The following is a 15,986-nucleotide window of genomic DNA, read 5'->3' as shown; positions in this document are numbered from 1 at the left end:
GTAAAAATAAATAAATACAAAATAAATACAAAATAAATGCAAAAATAAATAAATGTAAAAATAAATAAAAAATAAATTATACAGAAGAGTAAATAAATAAGGAAATGAAATTAATACAAAGATAATCAAATAAAGAAAGAAATAATTAAATTAAAACAGAAATATCAATTAATGTCACATTTGATCAATTAATTAATGGCTATATTTATTAATAATATTATTTCAGCTACATTTAATGACATATTTATCTATTTAATGAGTCATTTATTTATTTATTCATTTATTTTTGATTTTGGCAGGTTCTGTCCTTCATAGTTTTGGGGGGCAGAATGACATAATGCAATGGGTAATTTCTGGGTTTTCAGCTTCAGATTTGCTTTGGCTGAACAATGCAGTAATGCCCCAGAGCACTATACCTTCTGGAGTTTCTTGAGTTATACCATCTGGTGTGTAATGGTTGTGCAACTCAAATTAGGCTATGTTGATTCAAAGTGATTGAGTGAGCTAGAAGGAAAAGATGCTCAGCAGTGAAACCCTGGGGATTCTTTGCAAATGGAACAGGGAAAGGTGAATAGCTAAAAGGGGTCTCAGTGGTATGCATCCAGCTCCCACAGCTTTGAGGCCTCATTTAGAAATGTGTTCTTGGATTTGTACATAAAGCTGAAATTTGTACCTGCACATTCATACTGCAGCAAAGATGAGGATTCTTTGAAAATGACATACCATACATACAATACAATACAATACATGTTGAAAATGTCAAGGATAAACAATTCAATGTGAATGTAAAAATATGAGTCACTACTACTGAACAGATGAAATCCAGCCACCGAAGACCTCATATCAAAATATGTGGTTTGTTGCATAAATGACCTATGGGAGTTTTCTCATTAGCTAGCAATGGTATGGGTATAGTTATGTTTAGGCAATTCAAAGTAATTGGTTAGAGGTGTTCATAGCCGGCCGTGCGTGCCTTTTAGTGCATGTTCGTGCACGTGATAGTGCCCCTCTGGCTAGCTCAGAGCCGCCGCTCTGCACTGCTCTCATTCAGCGGTTTCAGCCGATAACACCGTCCCAACCGACAGTGCTGTATCGGAGGCGTAGCACCCACCCTTTGATCGCCCCTCAGGTTAACACTGTTAGCTCTTTCAGCAGTTTTGCCGTTGTTTTCACTGTTAGCGCTGTTAGCACCGTTAGCTAAGAGCCACCGGCTCAGCTGTCGCCATGTTGAGAGCCGCGCAAAGGCAATAGAAATGCTCCCAATCTCGCATTTGGCACCTTTAACGTTAGGGAACGATCATGATTAAAAACCAATTAAGACTTATGGTAGAAGAGGAGACAGAAACCCTCTGTTGTCAAAGTCAAATGCAACAACTAATTGCAATGTTTTTCTGGAGTGGACAGTCTCAACCTTCAGCAATCAGTTTCTGAAAATGTTCCCTGTAACAAAGCTGTTATGATTAATATATATTTTACAAATAAAATAACAATATAGTACAAACATAACATAAACAATCTTGATACGGATCCGTTTGATTTTTTTTCTTCATTTGACCAAGATACATACAAAACTTATTAGAAACCAGTCATGTTGGATGGACCATACTGGCCATAGTAACCAAAATAAATATTTGAATGAAGGTTTAGGCTAACTCCTTAAGACATGGATGCTCTGAAACAATAAGCATGAGTTTAAACAAGCACAAGTTGTCCAAACACCAATACAAAGTTCAATACCAAACCCATTTAATAAAAAAATATCAGAGGATGAAATCAAGGCTGTAGGCAACAAATAGTGGTGAGTTGCCGAAATGTGAGACACCTAAGCTCCAGTGGGTGTAGAAACAAACAAATACAAGTCAATTAAACTATTGGTTAACACAAGCTGTGGTGTTATGAGGTCAAAATCACATGGCTTCTCAAATGTCCTCTCATAGATTAGAGTGGAACAGCATGGTTTGTGCAATGACAATGACTATTTATAGGGTTTATGGTGAAAGGCAAATTATATTCAATAATTGGGGCTGGCTGCATCTCTGTTAAAATGGTAGTTTTTTTCTAATTTCTTCAGGTTGTTGTTTTTAAGCCTATGCATTACAGGTTATTCAATCATTATCCACAATGCAGTGTGTGGTAAGCAATGGTTTTTCAGGTTTTATGTGTTGCTTCAAGGTTTGATGTATTGGCTTCAAATAGGCCCTATGCCTGTTACGGTTATACTGTATGTGTTCCCTGTATAGTGAAATGAAAACATTTTAATGGTTTAACATTTTACCGTTGCAATTCACATCAGATTTAGCTGTGCATTTAATTATGCTTTCTTTGCATAACATATGACAATATAGGCTATGTGTTGTTTTTCTCATTTGCCTAAATGCTTCAAAACTATGATAGTCTATTGTTTGTTGACGTTGTTTCATTCTTCATGTAACATCCACACCTATAAACCTATATTTTATAACAGCAATAACATTGTAAGTGGTAAAATGACTGAACATGGGAATGCACATTTAGCCTTGAGTGTTTCTTATATTAAATATTATGTGATTTATTATTTAACAGACTTTTCAGTGTCCCACATTTCTGACATGACTGTCCCACATTAGGAAATAAAGATTTGTCTGAGACAACTTGGCATTAGAGTACTGATATCTACCATTTCTTTTATGTGGGTGAAATCTGCATTTTATTTTTTGGTTTGATTAGGACACATCCTGGAGATTTCAGAGTGGTACTGGGTGAGGATTTAATGTATTGGCTTCACATCAATAGTAATATATTCTAGAAATAATGTCCCACATTAGGCTAATTCACCCTTCATCAAATCTTTGTCTGATATAGCAAATTCTATTAGTTCTGAAATGCATCTAATACTTTGAAAATAATTTCTCTAGAAATGCAAGACCTATCATGGCTTCTACAATTAAATAGGCATAAAAACTTATTTTATTTATTAAGCAGGCCTGGCTTAAGGCATAGACCATAGGCTGGTTGCCCTCTTGTAGTAAAACTGACTGGACACTTTTAATATCAGGGACCATTTGTTTATTTATCTTATAATAAATACAGTTATATATGAAAATAAAAATCTTAATTTTTGTCTTAAAGCTGCAGTGAGTAGAAATGGAACAAATATGATTAAAAAAAGTTATTTTTTTAAAACGTGTATTATATCCTGACAGTAGTACATGAGACAGGTAATCTGAAAAAAAAGCATGTTCCTCTGTGTCCTCCGTTGCTCCTACTGGCACCTGCAAGATTTCACAGACCGGAGGAAACCAACCAATCAGAGCCGAGCTGGAGCCTTGCCTTCTCTGAGCAGCTGTCAATCACTTGTGAACTCCGATCAAACGGTTAAACTAGGCAGCACTGATCAAATATGAATCAAGATTCTGTTACTGTAATGCCTATTTCTCTCCTCAAATGTTTTCACAAACATCTTGTAGTGTACTGTTCAGCTGTAAAATGAGAAAGTTTGTGACCATGGCCGCCATGTTGAGATCAGTTGAGGAAATACCAAGCACCGCCCACCAGCCAATAGGAACGAGCACAGCCAATAGGAACGCTTAATAGGAACGCTCTCTCAATGAAATGATCTGTGATTGGTCAAAGTCTGCAGTCACAGGATAGAGTTTTTAAAGCCTGAACAGAGCCATGAGGAGGAGCAGAAGTCTAGTTTTCTCTCAGAACACTTGAATTACAATATGCTGAAAGGTTATTATGGAATTTCTGCCCAATGATGCCAAAAAAGTGTTGCCTACTGAAGCTTTAAAACCATTGTGATGTCTGATGTGTGCTTCGGTTTACGGGAGTAGGGTTAGGGTTCTATGGGGTTGAAGCACATTTTTTTCAGTTTTGGCTTTTTTTATTTATTTTTTTCCCAGATAATACAGGGATTAAATCTGTTTAACATAAGAGATGTGGATATCAGAAGTGGAGAAGCCTCTGTAGCATGAATCTATCACTAGCTGACTGGTAGAACCATTAAATTCAACTCGCTTTCTGATGGACAGCCTCAGGTTGCCTCAGGCTGTCTCAGGTTGCTCAGGTTGCTGCAGGTTGCTCAGGTTGCTCAGACTGCCTCAGGCTGCCGCAGGTTGCCTCAGGCTGCTGCAGGTTGCTCAGGTTGCTCAGACTGCCTCAGGCTGCCGCAGGTTGCCTCAGGCTGCTGCAGGTTGCTCAGGTTGCTCAGACTGCCTCAGGCTGCCTCAGGTTGCTTGAAGTTGCCTCAGTGGACTAATTAGTGCAGGTGTGATCCCGCAGCTCTCTCTCTCTTTCTCTCTCTCTTCTCCTGCCTTCGCTATTTACATGAGAACAGTAGCCTATAGAAAAGAAAAAATGAGCAGAAGCACCAGAGTGTGAAGGCTAATGTCTGCTACTCGATAAGATGAAGGTGCCAGAGGAGGAACTAATGAGTAATATCTTGAAGCGGTTGACGGGAGAGTCAGCTCTGCCTGCTTACAGCAACGTAGAGAAGTTCAGACGAGGAAAAGACGGCTCGTACTGCGTCTCTGAGGACTTCAGTGAAACTGTGAAGAAGAGAGAACTGGTCAACGCCAAGGAGCGACTGAGAGTGAGTGTTCCTCTGAATGACACTGTGTGAATACATGTTTGATATGTTTGACAGGAGGCTGTGACTCCTCCGAGCAGGTCCAGGTCCTCCTGTGAGCAGAGAGGTCCAACTTGGCCTCTTTAGCTAACAACACCAGTCATACCAACTAGCTGTAGCACAGCACTGATACGTTTCAGCTTTGACAATTAGTTTTACTATCCAGCTAAAGTTTCATTATTGTGGTCTCAACAGGCCACTCACAGTTAGATAATGTTAGTTCTGGTGTATTTTCATGCTTGGTTGCAACATTATTGAATACAGAATTTACTCTTGGACATGAGGTAAAAATCCAGGCCTACATCTTGTTTAAAGAGTTCAGTATTATTTGGCAGTAAGCCTGACTCTTTTAAATTTTAAAATTTGTAAATGTAGTTTGGCATAAAGTGGGAGAAAGCAAACTTTTTTAATGAATACAGCTAAACTTGGGAATTAAATTAATGGATATAAAATGGTAATAATGTATATAACAGTTTTCCTCCATTCTCAAACATGTCTTACCTTGATGTCTGGAAGATATTAAGGTAAGATAAGATAAGATATACTTTTATTGTCTCCGTGGGGAAATCTTTCCTGGACGCCATCCAACTGCAGTTACTAACACTAAATTAAAACAATAACAACAAGAATGTTAAACGTTTCCACACAAGACAGGGAAACAGTTCAACAGAAACAGATGTTTCAACACACAGACAGTCCATGTACATAATGGCACATACCATCACACACACCATGGCAGGTATTGCACCCAGGTAGTGCACTACACCGTCTACCGTCTTGCCCATACTGCACAGACAATAACCCAATATTACACAGATGCAACATATTGCACTGTCCCTATTTAACATATTGCACTGTCTAACCATATTGCACTGTCCTCATGATGGCTTTATGTTACGAGTTGTTGTGAAGTTTAATAGACATCGGCAAGAATGAATGTTTGTAACGGTTCAATCTGCACCGTGGGACTCTATATCTCCTGCCGGAAGGCAAAAGTTGGTACTAATATTAATATTAGGCCTTGTGACAGACGGTAATGATTTGTACTGATAATTTGAAAGAGCTGATAACATTCAGTTATATTCATTTGAAAATGCAACTCTCAAAGGTTGACTAAGTCAAGACGTGTGTTTGCTGGGGTTGCTGTGCTGTACAGAGCCATATTGATTTGCTGTATTGAAAACTGCCCGCCATATATTACGATCAACTTGGGACAAAAAAGGGACACTTCTATGTCTTCTGCATGATGTGCTGGATTTTGCAAAACAGTTATAGCTCATACTATCAGCAATGAAGGATGAAGTGCTTTAAACCTGCAGTAGGTAGAATGTTTTTGGCATCATTGGGCAAAAATGTCCTAGTAACCTTTCAGCATATTTTAATTCAAGTGTTCTGAGAGAAAACTAGACTTCTGCTCCTCCTCATGGCTCTGTTTTCAGGCTTTAGAATATCTATCCGTTACGGGAGACTTTGGCCAATCATAGGTCATTTCATTGAGAGAGAGCGTTCCTATTGGCTGTTCATTCAACGGAGGCAGCTGTCGGTCAAACGGTCAAACTAGGCAGCGCTGATGAAAATATTAATTAACATTCTGTTACTGTAATGCCTATTTCTCACCTCAAATATTTTCAGAAACATGTAGTGTACTGTTTAGCTGTAAAATGAGAAAGTTTACTCCGGCTGGTGGGCGGTGCGGTGACAGCTGCTCAGAGAAGGCAAGGCTCGAGCTCTGTGAAATCTTGCAGATACCATTAGGAGCATCGGAGGACACAGAACTTCTTTTCTGTGCAGATCAGGAACTTGAACACCATGTTCTCCCGCTTGAAACGCATGGTGCCACTGATGCGACCAGACCGGAAGCCCAGTAAAGTGGACACACTCAAAGCTGCGACGGAATACATTCGATTGCTCGTCGCAGTTTTGCAGGACACAGACAGTGTAAGTGCTGCATTCATCAGGACTCTATCAAATGACAAGTGTCCCCCATTGCTTTCCACTGAGATGTTGATTATTATTATTTTCTATTTCTCAGGTTGATGGCAGTGGGACTGATTTCCTAAAGAATGCAATCACTTATGGTCAGACTGATGGCTTTGGCAACGACCTATGGAGGGTGGATGATGTGAGTGTTTGCTTTTTCCACTGTGCAGTTATGACAGTTGGTTTGATACATTTTAGTTGCAACCAACCCACAAAGTGTGTAGGTAGGGATCTCGTCATTGTATGGGTGGCACAGAGGCCACATATAATGCTCTACTCAGTTTTTTAGTGGATGTAGTGGCTTTGGGGTTAGACCCCTAACAATGTACCTGCCTGCATTACCTGTACCTGTGGTAGCAAACACAGAATTAATCTCAGTGAAATAATTTGCTTTAAATTATAAAATTGTGCTGTATCATTAAAAAATCCATATCTACAGATTGGGACCATTTGCATCAATAAACAAGCATAGTGTGTCTATTACTCCCACGCACGTTAGCTTTGAGCGAATAGAAACTCTGATATGATTGTGACACATCACGTCAATCTGTCATGTACAGTATCAGTCACTTCACTCAGGGTGCAACAAACTGTTCCAGCTCCTGCCGCTTAGCTTAGCTTAGCTTATTAGCCAGCTAGATAGCTGGCGAGCATGGAGAAATATCTGAGTCAGTCCACATCGTCAAGTGACGCTAAGTCCAAACTAGCTAAATGGAGAAAATATGACGACAGTTATATCGAGCGACAGCGACGGGAGACCAAAATGTGTCACGCGTTTTTCTTGACCTTAATTCATTGCAACTGTCATGGATTCACTTTTCAAGCCTAAAGCAGGTGAGTATTTGATTGTAAAAGGTTATATTTTGATTTGTTTTTACTTCCGTGCTTTTTCCTGGCAGTTGCTGAACATGTCAGAGGAGCGCATGGAAGATGGATTCACCATGCCCCCAGAACCGGTAACAGAGGACGCAGATATGACCAGACTGGTGTTGCAACATTGTGTGATGCCTGCATACCAGTTCATCATCCAAGTAGCACCTGATCAGACTTTGGTAACTCATTTCTCTTCCCTAATATTCTGCCTCATTTTATGCTCAGTGTTTGTCAGCTACCCTTCAACTACATCTGTGACGCTGGCCAGGGAGCTTTCGTAGTGCAGCAGTCTGTCAGGCTAACCTCAGTCACGACTCAGAAAGAGGAACTTAATAGACGTGTCAAGGCTATACATTTTCCCTCTAGGTTTTTACACTTAATTTCTGAATTGAATTAGGTTGATCGCACTCCATCATGCAGGGGATGTGATACAGTGTTAGGAGTGTTTTTTTAATTGATTTACAGCCTTAGAAGCAAAAAAATCTGAAGAATACAATATACGTTTAATTTAATCTGTTGATTTAGTTTTCAAAAAGGTAATTTCAATGAACAAGTAGAGTAGGATGAGTGGATGAGTAGGATGCTGCAGGAGGAGAACACAACAACAGCAACATTTGTATACTACATCACAGCATTTGTATACTACATCACAGTCCAATACTATAGCCCTCTAATACTGAAGCTAATGATCAGTGTTTGTTGAGACTGTGGCTGTATTTGAAACCTCATACTATACTAGCAGTACATACTGATTTGGCCGAAATGTAGTGTGCAGTATGCAAACAAAAGCAAAATCTACAGTATGCAAAAAAAAATACCCGGATGTCGTACTGATTTGGAAAAAATCTCCAGTATGCATCGGACCGCGACAGGCTACGGTTACAACAGCAACCAAAAACGGCTCATTTTTAAATTTTTGTAGCTATTTCATCACTAAATTCACTTCTGAAAATTTTTGAGGCGAGAAATCAACTGTGTAGATTTTGAATTTTGGCAGTTTTACGATATTAGATGGCAAATAGAACATTTGTTCCACAGTTGTCGGAGTTAAGAAGCTCCACAAACTGCCATGACAGCTAGCTAGCGCCTGCCGGGGTCGCTACCTCTCCACCCGTGCAGTCACTCAGAACACTATGAGCTGTCTGGAGCTCTCTAGAGACCGGTCTGTAGACGAGGGGCTTTCATTTCCTTATTAACGAATAGTTTGTTTAAATATCACAACACAGATATCCATTATATATTAACAGGAACCTGTGTTTATCTGCCTTTTTGGAGTTTAAAAGCTCAACAATCGCCCGCGGGCGTAGCTCGCTGGAGAGCCGGCCACTGACACGCACAGACCGGCTAGAGAGCAGCAGAGTGGCGAGGGAAGAGGCGAGGGAAAGACGGGGCAGAGAGATAACCTGCTGAGACAACATGACCCTTTTTAACATTCCTCTAATATCTGGAGGGAGATCAGTCCACTGTTTTGTTGCTGTAACTGAAAAAGCAGTTTGAGTAACGTACATTTTGTCAAGCAAAGTTTTATTTTTCCCGTCTCCCCTCCTTAATAAGCCTGTTTGTCTCACTTCACTATGAGCTGTTAAAATAAATAGTTTAAACCTGCAGTATCTTATAAAGTAAACAAACATAACATAAACAACTAAATCTAAGGTTGTTTTTCGATAATATTGTAATAGTGGTTTGAGTTTGTTTTTTTTGTCCAGTGCTTTAAGAGCTAGTTTAAAGGGTAAAGCCTGGTCCAGCATACTGCAAAATGCATCGCTTTAACCGTCGCATACTGCATACTACTGAGGAACACAGTACACAGTATAGAGTACATACTGCATACTGTGTTCCTCAGTAGTATGTAGTAGGCGGTTTCGAATACAGCCTGTGTCAAAGAAGTGGTGATTCAGCTCTGGCCAGTTTTAGGCCATAGTCTGATTTACTGTACTGACTGCTGTACTCTATATTGTATAGCGTTTCTGTCCACCACTTCTATGTACTGTAGGGTTGTCCGAATTAGAGTAATGCACAATACAAAAAGGTGAAAATAAACCAACCCTGACCAGCCATGTGGTGCAGTGGTCAGATACTTTGATTCCACACCTATAAATGGATGTGTGTATTTTGGTACGCAGCGCCTTATTTTTCAGACGAGCAATGGATAAAATCAATTCTCACCCTCGCCATCAAACTCCTATGGTGCATCTGTATTTAAACTACTTTCTTTTTTTTTTCTAATGGCTGTTTAAGTAAATGTCAAAGGAATTCCTGCAGCTCTGGGAGTTGTGAAACTTGGTTTATATATTTTTTATTACCATTGGATTTTGTCTTCGGTATGTTGGCTTTATAGTGTTCTGCAACTGATTGACACATTTCTTTCACTTTTTCCAAATTGTTCAGACCATTCTCTTCACCAACATGCAGCTCAGCACAACAGTTAATCTCACATCCAAAATGCACTAGTGCAACCACAACACCTGATACACATCTCTTGTACCAGAACACTGACAACATTTGTCTCCCAACAGTAACACAACTCATTACAATGACATTAAAAACCGACAGGTAGCATTACAACGCGTACCTTTTATTTATTTATTGATTCAGCATAAACCCAGATTCCACTACAACAAGACACTTGCACTTGTTTATTGCGTGGATTTGCTGCCTTACAGTAAATGTCACAGAAATGAATCAGAAATGCTGTAATATGCTTCAGTAGGCTTTATCTTTTTGCCATTGTAGAGAGTAATTCCACGGGAAAAAAATTAAACTATAGCAATTCTAGTGCTGCAACATAAAATGATTCACTACATGCATATATATACTACATATAGTACAGCTACATAGATGGAAATACAACAGTACTAGTAAATCCTGTCTTCTGTATTTGGACTCATCCACATCACACCTTGTGTACTCTCACAGAGTAATATACCTGGGAAATAATCTGTCTGATCCATCCCTGGCAATCCTCTGCAGTTATTGTCCATGCACCCAAGAAGGACATCTGAGCATGTGGCTATCCACCTTCATGAGGAAAATAATTCCTCTATGGGGTTGAGGAATAGAGAGTAACCCCGGGTTCACAATTTTTGGAGAAGCGCTGCCCGCGTCCTTTCGATGTAAATCAATGGGCTGTTCACACAGGACGCGCGACGGAGCTCCGTGATACTGCTACTATAAACAATATAAATGATTCCCTCCCAGTCACTTCACCCCTAATCACATTTCAAAATTCATCCGCTATATTTATGAGAAACAGTCTAGTCTCACTGCTGTCGTGACTGTGGGTTTTAAATTACCTACTTATTCCACATATTTGTCAGTTGTGTCTAAACAGAGAGAAAGAGAGAGGAGGAGACACATACATACACACACACACACAGAGAGATCTATAGTAAACAGCAGAGGAACGGAATCGCTTGTTGACCGACGCAGAGAAATGAGCTTCTGGTGTGAACAGCCAGGCTTTGGCTCACGCCATGGTTAACATAGCACGGCTTATGTGAACCCACCGTGAGGTGGAAGGAAATGTGACTCCATCCTGGGATGGGCTGTAAACCACTCTGTGACTGGAAGAGATGGTGAAACGCCACATTCTCCCATACAATTACAAAATGTACCCCTCCCTCGCTTGGCACAAGTCTTTCATAGAGGTCATCAAGGAATAAAAATAGGCCTCAATTAGGAGTTTATGCATTTTGATTTGTTTATTTCTTTGTAGATGTAGCAGAATGTAGCAAGTTGCAGTCTAATTTACGGTAAGTTGAATATAAATCCAACAGTTATTACAATAGTATGTAAACATGGGGCAAAATCCAGTGTAAAAACACCGAGGTTTGGTGGTGGTTGAGTTTGAGTGAGAAAGCAGTTCATGGATTGTGAAAGATGTGGTCATTGAATGTCTTTGGTTTTCAAAGCAATGAAAAGTCAGTCCACATTGACTTCTGTTGTGCTGACTGTGTGGAGAGTTTTGAAAAAAGTGTTTGTATTATTATTGTATTGAGAAATACGTGTTACGAATTGTAAAAAAAAAAAAACAACTGTAAATGGTTTCCCCCAGGCTTTTTATGACAGTTGACTTGAGAATGAAAATCAATTATTTAATATGTATGTTTTGCTTATTTAGAGTTCACTTAAACCTGCAGTAGGCAGAATATTTTTGGCATCATTGAGCAAAAATTCCATAACAACCTTTCAGCATTTTGTAATTCAAGTGTTCTGAGAGAAAACTAGACTTCTGCACCTCCTCATGGCTCTGTTTTCAGGCTTTAGAAAATGTAGCCAGTGACGGGAGACTTTGGCCAATCACACGTCATTTCAGAGAGACAGCCTTCCTATTGGCTGTTCACTCAACGCGAGGCAGCTGTCAATCACACGTGACTTCCGATCAAACGGTTAAACTAGGCCGCTCTGATCCAATATTAATCAATATTCTGTTACTGTAATGCCTATTTCTCGCCTCAAATGTTTTCAGAAACATTTTGTGGTATACTGTTTAGCTGTAAAATGAGAAAGTTTTTGACCCGGCTGGTGGGCGGTGCTTGGTATTTCCTCAGCTGTTCTCAACATGGCGGCCGGGTCACAAACGTTCTCATTTTTACAGCTAAACAGTGCACTACAACATGTTTCTGAGAACATTTTAGGAGAGAAACAGGCATTTCAGCAACAGAATATTGATTCATATTTGATCAACGCCGCCCAGTTTGATCGGAATTCAGGAGTGATTGACAGCTGCTCGGAGACAGCAAGACTCCAGGTCATCTCTGATTGGTTGTTTTCCTCCGGTCTGTGAAATCTTGCAGATGCCATTAGGAGCACCGGAGGACACAGAGCCACATTATTTTTTTCAGATTACCTGTCTCATGCACTACTGTCAGGATATAGTGACCGTTTTATAAAAATAACTATTTTTTAATCATATTTGCCCCAATTCTGCTTTAACTAAATAATTCACTTAATATACTATGCAAATGCAAAATCTCTATCAGTTGTAGACAAATAGTGTAACCTTTTTGAACATAATACAGGCAGTCTTCACACAGCAATAAATACAGACCCCTTCAAACAATAGGCAATCAGGCATGTTTAATTCCTGAAACGATCTGACAGGAACGTGCTACAATTACAGCTGGCCATCCACACAAAGCATTTGATTGATTTCAGTGTAGCCCGGTTATCCGAGTCATTCACAACGTCCTCACAAGTGCCTCGTCCTCTGATTGAGATCAAGGTGAAGAGGTTTAGATCGACATAAGAGCACTTTTTTGTATTGTTCCATTGTCCTTACGATGTGCTGTACAGGTCATAACTGGTTACTGTGGCTCTCACAATAGCTGCTCAGGTAGTGCGTCTTGATGCTGTTTGTTCTATGAAGAAATTATATGAACACTGTAAGAACTCAGATGTCATCACCTTCTTCTTCTTCATTCAACAGATGTCTCAACCCTAGAGCAAGATGGCTTGGACCAATATTGGAAACCTGCCAGGTTGGGTATGTTAATACATGGATATCAAATCACTTATTATCAGAAATACATTTTCAGTTAAAATCCAGATTGCTGAAATCACACCAAAAGTTGGTAGGATTTTCTGAAGTCTTAACACTGCAGGGTGTAGATGATCATGTTAGAACACTAAATAGCAGGCAGATTATATCAGGGGTTATAATAATATGATTATAATTATTGTTTATAATTATAATGAATTGTGGCAGTAGTAATGGTAATAGTACCAAACCCCAATATGAACATGGGTCCAATAGTATACAAATGCTGCCCCCATGTGGTCTGAAAGATGATTGTCATTTTTTGGTAACTCAGTTGACAATTGTCACAAAACAAGCACAGCTCACAGAAAAACAAGACTTTTCAACCGCAGCCCTACTGCTCGATATTGTGTCTCATCAGTGGGCTATTTAATTCAGTTTTACAACCAGAGTTAATGTTAGTATGTTAATTGACTGATTCATAACTGAACTATATTTTTAGTGTTTAGTGATAAATCCTGGTATCTTCCTGCTCCCCGGAAGTATCTCAGTAGCAGCCATGATAAGAGCTGGTGGAATCCTCTAAATGCTGAGGAAAGGTGCTTCAGTGTTTCCTTTCTTATCTCCTTTAGCATAGGATACACCGGACCATCCATCACCAAAGGAAAGGAGATAATGTCGTCCCACAATCCCTTGCGGCAGCAACATTCAAAGCGGCGCACCATTCTGCCGTTCATAACATGTTACCTGTCTTGCATATTATTTTCATACAGTCATATACCAATTGGGATTCATGTTGATAAATATGAGCGGACAGTGACAACCATTTCGTTTCACTTTATTTCTATTTTTCATTTCAAACAAGTAACAAATAAGTAAAAAAACAAGAATAACAAATAAAATGAATAGTAAACATAACAAACTGTCAATAAACAAATAATCAATATAAATAGATATTACGTCCGAAAAGGAGTAGGAAGAAATATACATTTAATGGTTCTACCCCTTCTCCATAACTCAAAAAATAACTCAATATTCAGCATATAAACTTTGGTGGTAGCCTGTAGGTTATTCCTTTTTTTATTTCAATTCCAACTTTGGTAATGAAGTAATATTTTCCACCGGTTGTCCATGTTAGGTCAGATAATCCTTTTCTATATGTTGATGTAAAGTATTCCAGCAGCAGAAGGACCGGTGGTATCTCTCTTTCACACACTGATGGTGAAGCAGCCTGACACTGAAAGAGATATATAAGAACGCACCGGGGGAAAGAAGCACCTTTTGTAGTCCATCTTCAGGACATTGTAGTCTCACCACAGCAGACCCACATCAATAACATCCGCCGCCGTCGCATCATAATTACTGAGCACCTATAGTGTAAGTGCAGTCGGACTCTCTTAACACCATGGTTGTCTTTTCCTAAGTCCTTCTGAATTCATCCTCACATCTACCCTTGACCTCATGACGTTTTCCAACCGAGGTCAAGAAAAAGTGGTTAGGAAAAGACATTAGGACGACATTTTTTGACTTTGCGACCGCAGCCTGACACTGTGCTTATATGCCCAACCCACTGACACAGGTGTTTTCAGTTATTCTGGCTGATTAGACCTCTGCTCAAGTTGAAACTAAGTGTGACTGGAAATTTGCTGTGGTCACCAACTTCGCTTTTGCACATAGAAGTAATTACCCCTCTTTGAATTGTTCATGCTTTATTTTACAATAACACTGGAGCACAGTGGAAATGACCTTTTTTACAGTATTTTTCCCCACTGATTTGAAATGCATTGTTACAGTGCCCTCTTCTGGTTGAACGTTTCAAATCTGTTGCACCCAGCATCACTGTTATTGTGATCAGTAATGTGCTGTGTTGCACCTGTAACCACAACTTACAGGGACGTCAAGACTCTGTACTCAGTGCAGTATGGTGGGGGGGGGGGACACCCATTCAGATAAGTCATTTCTATCAACAAGTCTCTGAGTGTAGTAATTGTGCTAAAAGAACTATGCTATTTTAGATAATGTAATTCTTGTTTTATTTTTAGGGGCCTGTGGAAGAAAGGATTATTCAAGAAGAAAATTCAGTTTTATTTGTCTTATTTAATTTAACTTTTGAAATTTACATGTTGTTTGAGTAAATATGAATGTGTTTTTATTTTCATTTTACAAACCGTATCCTTGGCAGCCCTTAAATAAAATGTACAACAGCTTCTATTTTTTAATATTTCTGTCTGAAAGGGTTTGTTGTTGTTTTTTAAGTTGAATAGATGCCTTCTCATTTCACTTCAACACTTCATGGTACCAAGACTATTTCTCAATGAATATTGCAGCTTTCATGAATTGTCCTTTGAAGGAAGACATTTGTACCGAGAGGATAAACATTTTTGTTACGTTTCTGGCTCTCCTAATGTTAATTTGTCCATATAATTGAATGCTGTGTTTGTCAAGTTGTCTCATGTTAAAAAGCTTTAATTTCAGGTCTACTACCATGTACTAATCTTATTTCAAACTGGAAATATGAAAATGCATGATAAATGTTGTAATAACCCATCGTAACATGGTGTTTTTATTAAATCCATTATGTCATTTAGGACATATTTCCAGATTAGAATTAGTTGTTTTTTTTAGAAGAAGAAGTAATAATGATTTTTAATGAAAAAGAAGTAGCACACAATACCACAGTAGAATGCTCCATCTCAGATTAAAGGCCTGATTTTAAATGTTATCTAAAGTATCAAAATTACAAGTAGCCTAGTACTCATTATGTAGAATCCTGTAGGCTATATGTTATATAATAGAGTGCTACAGGAATAGGTCTTCAAACCCAGAAATGAGTTAGCATTTTAGCACTTCCCTTGTCTGGAAATCAGTGGGTTTTAGTTAGATGCCTAAAATAAGATCTGTGGTTAACACAATCTGAAGAGATTTTAACATTTTGTTCTACAATTCATCAATAAATACCCACTCATGAATTTTGAAGCCCTTATTTGTCTTGAAAAAGGCGGTTTCTAACAAGCGGCTAAATGAGACTACTAAACGTCATCACGC

The 15,986-nt window shown here is 39.0% G+C and overlaps 1 protein-coding gene across 4 annotated transcripts; it reads left to right on the top strand.

Annotated features, from left to right (window-relative positions):
* Window positions 1-4,262: 4,262 nt before the first annotated feature.
* figla (folliculogenesis specific bHLH transcription factor) lies at window positions 4,263-15,649 on the top strand. 4 transcript variants are annotated; one of them, XR_005207763.1, is made up of 7 exons: window positions 4,263-4,573; window positions 6,401-6,547; window positions 6,642-6,731; window positions 7,489-7,641; window positions 11,178-11,214; window positions 12,891-12,942; window positions 14,984-15,649. XR_005207763.1 is itself a non-coding variant. In XM_037776790.1 (6 exons), exons 1-5 carry the CDS (start codon window positions 4,388-4,390, stop codon window positions 12,903-12,905), a joined length of 591 nt encoding a protein of 196 aa, XP_037632718.1. In that variant the 5' UTR covers window positions 4,265-4,387; the 3' UTR covers window positions 12,906-12,942; window positions 14,984-15,649. The 4 variants fall into 4 exon arrangements, 2 of the variants coding, with proteins under 2 accessions (XP_037632718.1, XP_037632717.1); XR_005207762.1 differs by having other exon boundaries at window positions 12,891-12,947; XM_037776790.1 differs by lacking the exon at window positions 11,178-11,214 and having other exon boundaries at window positions 4,265-4,573.
* Window positions 15,650-15,986: the final 337 nt, after the last annotated feature.

This window comes from Sebastes umbrosus, chromosome 8 (genome assembly GCF_015220745.1).
Source record: "Sebastes umbrosus isolate fSebUmb1 chromosome 8, fSebUmb1.pri, whole genome shotgun sequence".
NCBI lineage: Eukaryota > Metazoa > Chordata > Actinopteri > Perciformes > Sebastidae > Sebastes > Sebastes umbrosus.
Note: the sequence above shows the minus strand (reverse complement) of the source record. Positions and strands in the feature narration are given on the sequence as shown.

Coding starts and splice junctions, on each gene's coding strand:
- figla (XM_037776790.1), top strand. CDS start 4,388: ATGAAGGTGCCAGAGGAGGAACTAATGAGTAATATCTTGAAGCGGTTG. Junction 4,574..6,400: donor ACGCCAAGGAGCGACTGAGA/GTGAGTGTTCCT, acceptor TTTTCTGTGCAG/ATCAGGAACTTGAACACCAT. Junction 6,732..7,488: donor ACCTATGGAGGGTGGATGAT/GTGAGTGTTTGC, acceptor TTTTCCTGGCAG/TTGCTGAACATGTCAGAGGA.